The sequence below is a fragment of the Primulina huaijiensis genome, chromosome 14 (assembly GCF_012295235.1).
Source record: "Primulina huaijiensis isolate GDHJ02 chromosome 14, ASM1229523v2, whole genome shotgun sequence".
NCBI classification, from domain to species: Eukaryota; Viridiplantae; Streptophyta; class Magnoliopsida; order Lamiales; family Gesneriaceae; genus Primulina; species Primulina huaijiensis.
This window is the reverse complement of record NC_133319.1, coordinates 5,911,073-5,920,692: the sequence shown is the minus strand read 5'-3', so window position 1 is coordinate 5,920,692 and position 9,620 is coordinate 5,911,073. Positions and strand designations below refer to the sequence as shown.

The 9,620-nt window shown below is 34.5% G+C and overlaps 1 protein-coding gene across 2 annotated transcripts; it reads right to left on the bottom strand.

Moving 5' to 3' along the window:
- Positions 1-4,447: 4,447 nt before the first annotated feature.
- On the bottom strand, positions 4,448-7,487 carry LOC140956635 (calcium-dependent protein kinase 2-like). 2 transcript variants are annotated; one of them, XM_073413467.1, is made up of 8 exons: positions 6,578-7,481; positions 6,053-6,196; positions 5,807-5,959; positions 5,591-5,706; positions 5,340-5,507; positions 5,119-5,246; positions 4,893-4,992; positions 4,452-4,793 (listed from the first exon to the last, which is right to left on the bottom strand). In XM_073413467.1, the coding sequence occupies exons 1-8, from the start codon at positions 7,236-7,238 to the stop codon at positions 4,674-4,676; spliced, it is 1,590 nt and encodes a 529-aa protein (XP_073269568.1). In that variant the 5' UTR covers positions 7,239-7,481; the 3' UTR covers positions 4,452-4,673. The 2 variants fall into 2 exon arrangements, with proteins under 2 accessions (XP_073269567.1, XP_073269568.1); XM_073413466.1 differs by having other exon boundaries at positions 4,448-4,793; positions 5,807-6,196; positions 6,578-7,487.
- Positions 7,488-9,620: the final 2,133 nt, after the last annotated feature.

Genomic DNA, 9,620 nt, shown 5'->3' with positions numbered 1-9,620 from the left:
ATAATTCTTCAATATTAACCAATTGGCATGATCGATTAGGACATCCTGGTTCAACAATGATGCGAAGAATTATAGAAAATACACATGGTCATCCATTGAAAGACCAGAAGATCTTTCAGAATAATAAGTTTCAATGTAAAGCATGTTCTCTTGGAAAACTTATTATAAGACCATCACCAGCCAAAATCCAAACTGAATCACCAATGTTTCTTGAACGTATTCAGGGTGATATTTGTGGACCAATCCATCCACCATGTGGACCATTCAGATACTTTATGGTATTGATTGATGCCTCCAGCAGATGGTCACATGTATGTTTATTGTCAACTCGAAATGTTGCATTTGCAAGATTACTTGCTCAAATAATAAAATTGAGGAATCAATTTCCCGATTATACAATCAAGAAAATTAGACTTGATAATGCTGGTGAATTTACTTCCCAGACTTTCAATGATTATTGTATGTCTATGGGAATCATTGTTGAGCATCCTGTTGCTCATGTACATACTCAAAATGGATTGGCTGAATCATTGATTAAACGTCTGCAAATGATTGCTAGACCAATGATTATGAAAACAAAGCTCCCTATTTCTATATGGGGACATGCAATTTTACATGCTGCTTCATTAATTCGCATCAGACCAAGTGCATATCATAAATACTCCCCATTGCAGCTTGCATTTGGTAAAGAACCAGACATTTCTCATCTGAGAATTTTTGGATGTATGGTGTATGTGCCTATTGCACCACCTCAACGAAAGAAAATGGGACCTCAAAGAAAGATTGGAATTTATATTGGTTATGATAGTCCATCGATCATTCGATATCTTGAACCACAGACAGGCGACGTGTTCACAGCACGTTTTGCTGATTGTCATTTTAATGAGGAAATCTTCCCAATGTTAGGGGGAGAACAGAAACATACCGAAAAAGAAATTACATGGTATGTATCATCATTGTTACATCTGGATCCAAGAACAAAACAATGTGAAAAAGATGTACAGCAAATTGTGCACTTGCAAAGAATAGCAAATCAAATACCAGATGCATTTGCAGACACAAAAGGGGTAACTAAATCATATATACATGCTGCAAATGCCCCTGCTCGAATTGAAATTCCGAAGAAACAAATTGAAGATAGTCATGATGTCATTAAACGCCTGAAGCGTGGAAGGCCAGTTGGTTCCAAGGATAAAAATCCTCGAAAAAGAAAATTCATAGAGAAACACAATGATCACAAAATAGAGAATGATGTTCCTGAAGAAACACATAATGATCACAAAATAGAGAATGATGTTCCTGAAGAAACACATGATGATGAAAATGTTTTGTCAGAACCACAAACTGACGAGAATCATGAAATCTCTATCAATTATATTAATACTGGAAAAATATGGAACCGAAAAGATATAGAAGAAATTGATGATATATTTTCTTATAATGTGGCAATCGACATCATAAATGATAATGAAGATCATGAACCAAAATCTTTTGGTGAATGTAAAAATCGGCAGGATTGGATAAAATGGAAAGATGCCATCCAGGTTGAATTGGATTCGCTAAATAAACGTAATGTTTTTGGACCTATAGTCCTTACACCTGAAGGTGTAAAACCTGTTGGATACAAATGGGTTTTTATTCGAAAGCGAAATGAGAAAAATGAAATAGTAAGATATAAAGCTCGACTTGTTGCACAAGGTTTTTCTCAAAGGCCTGGAATTGATTATGAAGAAACGTATTCTCCTGTGATGGATGCAATTACGTTTCGGTATTTGATTAGCTTGGCAGTATCTGAAAATTTAGAAATGCGTCTTATGGATGTTGTTACAGCCTACTTATATGGATCACTTGATAGTAATATATATATGAAAATCCCTGAAGGATTTAAGATGCCTGAAGCACAAAGTTCAAAACCCAGAGAATGTTATTCTGTGAAATTACTAAGATCATTATATGGGTTGAAGCAATCCGGCAGAATGTGGTATAATAGGCTAAGTGATCACTTGATGAAAAAGGGATATGTAAATAATTCAATATGCCCTTGTGTTTTCATTAAGAAAACAACATCCGGATGCGTAATTATTGCTGTATATGTTGATGATTTAAACATCATTGGAACAAATAAGGAAATTCAAGAAGTTGTGTCATACTTGAAAGAAGAATTTGAAATGAAGGATCTTGGAAAAACCAAGTATTGTCTGGGTTTACAAATTGAACAAAAAGAATGTGGAATATTTGTTCACCAGACAAATTATACAGAAAAGATCCTTAAACGTTTTAATATGGACAAATCAAATCCTTTAAGTACTCCAATGGTTGTTAGATCATTAAACATAGAAAAGGATCCATTCCGTCCATGTGAAGATGATGAAGATATTCTTGGTCCAGAAGTACCATATCTAAGTGCTATCGGTGCCCTTATGTATCTTACAAATTGTACAAGGCCTGATATATCTTTTGCCGTAAATTTATTGGCAAGATTTAGCACATATCCAACAAAGAGACATTGGAACGGAATTAAACATATATTCCGTTATCTACGAGGAACGACAGACTTGGGACTTTTGTATTCAAAAGATGCTAATCCAAGTATAATTGGTTATGCCGATGCTGGATACTTATCTGATCCACACAAAGCACGTTCTCAAACTGGATATGTATTTACTCGTGGAGGCACTGCAATTTCTTGGCGTTCACAGAAACAAACACTTGTAACAACTTCATCAAATCATGCCGAGATTATTGCACTACATGAAGCAAGCCGTGAATGTGTGTGGTTAAAATCAATGACTCAACATATCCAAATCTCATGCGGATTATCATTCGACGAGAAGCCTGTGATACTATATGAAGATAATGCTGCATGTGTTGCTCAAATGAAAGAAGGATACATAAAAAGCGACAGAACTAAACATATTCCTCCTAAGTTCTTCGCATTCACCAAGGAGCTTGAGAAGAATAAATGTATTGATGTTCGTCACATTCAATCAAGTGAAAACTCATCAGATCTCTTCACAAAGGCACTTCCTACGACAATATTCAGAAAGCACATATATAATATTGGGATGCGCAATCTACGAAATTTGTGAAGAATTGTTCGTGTCAACATGAGGGGGAGTTTACGTGACTGCACTCTTTTTCCCTTACTATGGTTTTTATCCCAATGGGTTTTTCCTAGTAAGGTTTTTAACGAGGCAGTATAAAAACACGTAATGTATACAATCATTATGATCATCATCACAAGGGGGAGTGTTGAAAAATTATTTAAAAATGTGAAAAATATTTGTGTTGAAAATGTGAATGTTGAATGTTGAAAATTAGGTAAAATTAGGTGTTGAATATTGAAAATTAGTGTGTGATGATGTAGGTAATGATGTATTTTATTTTTGGATTATTTGTAAAAATTTTCTATAAATAGATCTCTCATTTGTGAAGAAAATCACAATTGAGTTGAGAGAAAAATATTATAAAGTGTGTAGTGTGATAATTTTAAGAGTTTGAGATTTTTACTTTTTACCGTAAAGTTTTACTTTTTCACAACAATATTATTTTTTTATCAAAATTGTAAACAAAAAATTAATATTTTCCAAAAATTCATAATTTTCGTATTTTATTAGATGAATAAATTTTTATTAAAAATTTTAATTATTTTTGGGGACATGTTAAAAAATATTTATATTAAAGTTTTAATAAAAATACGTAATAATAATAATAACAACAACAATTTACGGACAGATAATATATTAAAAATTCAAGACACACTTTTAAAAAGTTAAAAAAAACATAATATTATATAAAAAAAAAATATTGTATTTAATATAATAGAGAGTATTGAGATTAAATATATAAAAGTAAAACAAAACTGAAAATCATAATCGAAATTAAAAGTTATAATTCAACGAGAATTGGTTCTAAATTGATTAAAAAAAAATATTACAAACAAATGCATATTAAAATGAATGAGGTCTTTTTTAGAAAAGTTTAATTTCTCACATTTCTCAGAAACTTGAGTCAACACCTTGTCGTGTCATGGTGACTCGAACTTCTTAGCCCTTCCTATATACGGGTCCACTCCATTCAGCTTTAGACGATTTTGATTTGACTTAAAAACACAAATTCAAGACTTTTGCATGTAATTTCCTAAACAAATGACGGATTTAGATTCTCTAATGTGTTTAAAACATAGCATCAAGTGACGTGTATTTTTTACACGAGATGATCACATGATCATCTCGTGTAATCTAACAACTTTTTAAATTTATCTCATATAGTGTGATGTCTACATGATGATCATGTGGTCATTTCGTATAAAAAGTGCACAGCATTTGGTGCTGTGTTTTCAATACAGTTGAGGATCCAAATCCACAAATGATGTTGTCTTCTTATGTTTGTTAATTAATTTAGCCTTAAGATGGTCCTTGCTGATTGACCAAGAACATCAACATATAGAAACTTTAGAGTACCTCCAAATTTTCCAGGTTAACAAAGAGCTTTCACATGGTTGAAATTTTCACAAATGGAAACTAAACTAACCAATCTCACAATCCCTCAAACCACATTTATAAACTTCTATCAGAAGTAGCCTCAAATTAATAATTACATCTTCCCTCCACATTTTAGAAGTTAAGCTATCATCATGGAGCCTAATAAATTGTTACCATCTTCAGTTCATGTTAATCTTGTGCTAAATTCTCAGTGAAGACACCATCTCTTCGCTTCTTGGGATTCACTGCTGCATCAGGGTCGCCTTTCTTCATCATGGCAACAAATTCATCATAGTTGATCCGACCATCCTATATATTTAAAGAATCTGATTAATCGTGGAACGAAATTATATACGCGCATATATTTTGTCGCAATAAAAACCATGTTACATATATGCCAATGCTTACATTATCAGCATCAACTTCAGAAATAATTTCCTTTATGTCCTTCCCATCATGCATATCGAACTCTCTGAGTGCCTGTTCGAGTTCTTCTATAGTAACGTACCTTGATATCAAATGAAAAAAACATAAAAATTTCAATCCATGAACTCCAAAATTATTAACAAATTCCTTCTTTAACGTCATAATATCATATTCTTTGGTGTCTTTTTTCCAATGTATACTTCATTACCCGCTATTGTCTTTATCGAAATACTGGAATGCAGTGTACAGATGCTCTTCTCTGTCCATTCTGTTCATATGCATTGTTGCAGTAATGAATTCTTCGTAGTCTATGGTCCCGTTCCCATCTGCATCAGCCTAAATTCGACGAATAAATGATGAATTAATATACCGATGATTTTATAGAAAAATTTACATAAGTAAAATATGTAGTTTTTGGGGGAAATTTACAGCTTCCATCAACTGTTTAACTTCATATTCAGTTAGCTTTGTCCCTTGTTTGGCCAGCCCTTGCTTTAGTTCTTCGAGAGTTATTGTCCCACTGTTATCCGCATCAATTCCTTTGAACATTTCTTTCAATCCCATTATTTCTTCCTCTGAGAGGCACCCTGCAATCACCTACAAATCCATGAAATTTATTACTATTCGTTAAAAACTTCAAAACAAAAATTGATTTACTGTTTATTTATATAATTAAGTACCCTTAGTGCAACTTTCTTGAATTTGTTCATGGCCCTGAATTGTTTGAGCCTATCAAGGACGGCGTTATCCAGTGGAGTATCCGGTGCCTCGCCATCTTCCTTGATCCATGGATGATCTTACAAAATTAAATATGCAAGAATGTTAACTTCCCATGATCAAGAATTACGTTATACATTTTGTCATCTAGTTAATTCTGATTTTTGCAAATATCATACTTAGAACATCAAAGGCTGTGAGCCTTAGCTTGGGGTCTGAATTCAGCATCTTTCTGACAAGATCCTTTGCTCCATTAGAAATCGAAGGCCAGGGCTCGCTAGAAAAATCAACGTGTCCCCGTAAAATCGCATTGAAAATTCCGTTCTCCGACTCTGCAAAATGAACAATCATTGTAACATTGAATTCGTGACGAAAATATAACAAAAAATGAGATGAGATCCATGTGACGACTGTATGCAATATACCTGCCCAGAAAGGAGGAACTCCACTGAGAAGGATGTATAGCATAACACCAACACTCCAAATATCAACTTCTGGTCCATATCTTCTCTTCAACACTTCGGGGGCAATATAGTATGCACTCCCAACTATGTCTTTACAAACTTCTCCTACAATATATCCAATGTATTACTATACATGTGAAATCAAGTTTAAGGACTCTTAATACCTAATACATTCTGACACTGTTTGGAGCAAAAGATAAGACATTAAATTATCAGACGTCTTTGTTTTATTTAACATTTGGTTTGAGTTTTAAAAATGATTAAAGTTTTATGTTATTCTGCTATCCAAATAATATATTATCTTAGCATATCTATCATCTATCCCATGAACCGAACAATGACTATGAGATTATTTGGCTATGTTAATCTTGCATGTGTTGATAAACCTTTTTCAATAATAGCAATCGAAGAAAATCTTGGAAAATGCTTGATAAATTAAAAGAAAATGGTAACAGCTAGAAAAATTTGCAGAAGTTGAAATCTAACCCTGTTTATAGAAGACAGATAACCCGAAATCTGTGACCTTGAGCGGCGCATCCTCATCCTTGTTCAATAGCAAAAAATTCTCAGGCTTGAGATCTCTATGTATAACCCCCATTGAATGACAGGTATGCACAGTCTGTACAATAGTCCTCAGCAGCGACGCGGCGGCGCGTTCTGTGAAATGCCCGTTGGCAATGATCCGATCAAAGAGCTCCCCTCCGGCGCACAACTCCATGACCAGATGCACGGAATGCTTATCTTCGTACGCGCCTTTCAGCTCCACGATATTGGGTTGCCCCGTCAAATGGTGCATGATTTGAACCTCCCGCCTAACATCCTCGATATCCTCCTTGTTCGCCAGCTTCCTCTTTGCGATCGTCTTGCATGCGAACTTTTCTCCCGTTTGCTTGTGGGTGCAGAGATGGGTCACGCCGAATTGTCCACGGCCGAGCTCTTTCCCGATGGTGTAGGTGGAGCGCACGTCTTCCATGGGACGGTTGAGGACCGGGCCTATCGGGGTTGGTTTGGAGGGCTTGGTGGAGTGGTTAGGGGAAGCCCGCGGAGGGGTTGTGGAGGATGTATGATCCGGAACGGAGGTGGCTGTTGCGGCTGCAGTGGGGTCCGGTGGAGCATCCACGGTGCTCCCGGAGCAACAGTTACCCATCGGAAATGTATGTATATCTTGTTATTGATACAACCCGCGCGAGGAGGATACGACGGCGAGAGGAGGAATTTGACAGGTTTTTTGAGGGGTTGAAACGTGAAAGAGAAGAGATTAACGAAAGGATGTTTGCATGCATGCAGAATATTTCAGAGAGAAGCTAAAGGAGGAGGGCGGAGAGATTGTAGGGAAGAAAGATTTCTGTAAATTGAAGATATTTTTGAGAAATTGAGACACAATTCTATTTTAGCAATGGTGTGGAGCCATTTCCGGTCAATGGCTCGTTTGCTGTCATGGCAAAAGGATAAGAACATATCTAGTTTAATTTAAAATTTTCAAATACTAAACAAATAAAATATAAACTTAATTTTTAGTTAATTAAATTCATGTAAGATATATGTTTATTATACTTTTAGCTATGTTCTTTTATTTTATAACTCATATTATTTGGATCCGAGGAATTGAAGCTCACAAAAATCAAATATATATGCATCAATATTAATTGGATTGGTCCAAGAAAGAAATCTGACTTTGAAGATTATTTTGTGCAGAGAAATTAACATTTGAGAAAATTGGCAAAACCCATGGCCGCACGTCATGTAAGTTGTGATGATTGTAGAAATAGTGAAAAAGAGGGAAAAACCGCTTGAACGAATTTGAACAAAAGCACAGATAAAAAATAAGGAAAGAATTTTTCTAAAATTTTCTAATTTAATTTCTTAGTTTTGTGGCTTACCGAAAGAATTATATATAACTAACGATAAATTCGGGGTTTACGTCGTTTGCTTTAGAAGCCGGATTTTACATTTGGTACGATCTCATGTCTAACAAGCACCGACTTTTAATTTCTTATGCAAATAGTTTTGGCACGTCCAGTGGGACCATACCACCAAGGAATCAAGGAAACAATAAAAATGATGGAAGGGAATAATCAACCATCAGAGGAAGAGACCCATCAGACATAAGGGAATGAAGAATATGGTAAAAGATCGCCCTATGGAGGAAATCTTTGAGAAAATATTTTCAGAGAAGAAAATATTGGCCATACATAAGAGGAAGTGTAGAAAAGATCAAATACTCTTCATGTTACTAATGCTAACAAAAAGTTCGGGGAATTGAGGAAGGTGATGACAGTGGTTGTGAGTTGCCATAAGGATTGGGCTCAGTCGTTTCAATCTAGTCCGTTAGTGAATTCTGTTCTAGTTTCACTGAATAACGAGCCAAAACAAACATCAAAGACGTCTCAAGCCAGGAAAAATCATCGCTTGGAACAACCTTAATTTGAATAACCACCATGTGGTAGAGGATAAGTATATACTCCCCCACACCAGAGGAAGGATGATTCTTGGACAAAGCATCAAAACCGCAATAATGATAAGCAAATGACCAATCAAGTTTGAATTATAAACTCGTGTTGTTTAGGGTTTAGGGTGAATTTTTCTTCAATTTCATGATTTAATTTCTTTTTTTTTATGTGGCTTATCGAAGGAATTATAACCAAAGATCAATTCGGTGCTCACGTTATTTGCTTTAGAAGTCAGATTTTACATCAGACACGATCTCATGTCAGGCACTCCTGTGATTTTATTTTTCTATGCAAACACATAGCTAATTTCTCTATTGATTTTTTTAGCAGTCGACTTCTTGTTGTCCATTGTTTGCTTTCTTCATTAAAAGTAATATAGTATTTGTTTAACCAAAATGTGACAAGTGGTTAATATATGATCGATCATGTTAAGAGTATGTTCAATGGTATGATGAAGTTAGTAAGACTAATTGATAACTTCTTTATATGTTCTTATGGTAGTGATATGATGTTGCAATGAGATTTTTTTTTTAATTCAATTTAATAATTGTTATTTAAAAAACAAAATAATTAAAAATATGATTACACGTAATTAAATTTTAAAAATAATTAAAAATTACAAATAATTAAAAAAAAATACACATATTTAATAACAAACAATTTAAAAAGTGACAAATAATTAAATGCAACAAATTATGAACTGAATAAATTAATAATTGTACGTTTTTCTTGCATCTTCGTATAATACTCACGTTAAACGTCTCTCATGTTTGGATCGTTAAGATTTTTACACATGATAAGATTTTCTTGCTCCATCTCCTTTCTTTCTTGCACCATCAACCTCATTTTCCACCCCCTTTCCATATTTTCCTCAATTTTTTTGCAAAATTCTTTTATGCTAGAGCAATATTCGCATCTTTCTTTTCATAATATCGTATGTCTCTTTCTTTATTTCTTGGAGCAAATTCACAACCTTTGGAGCTGTTGATCCTTCTTCTTTCATGGACTTTTTGAAGGCCTTCCTTCCCATTGGTCTAATGGTTTTGCCTAATTCTTGCATCTCGTCTCTTTATCGGGGG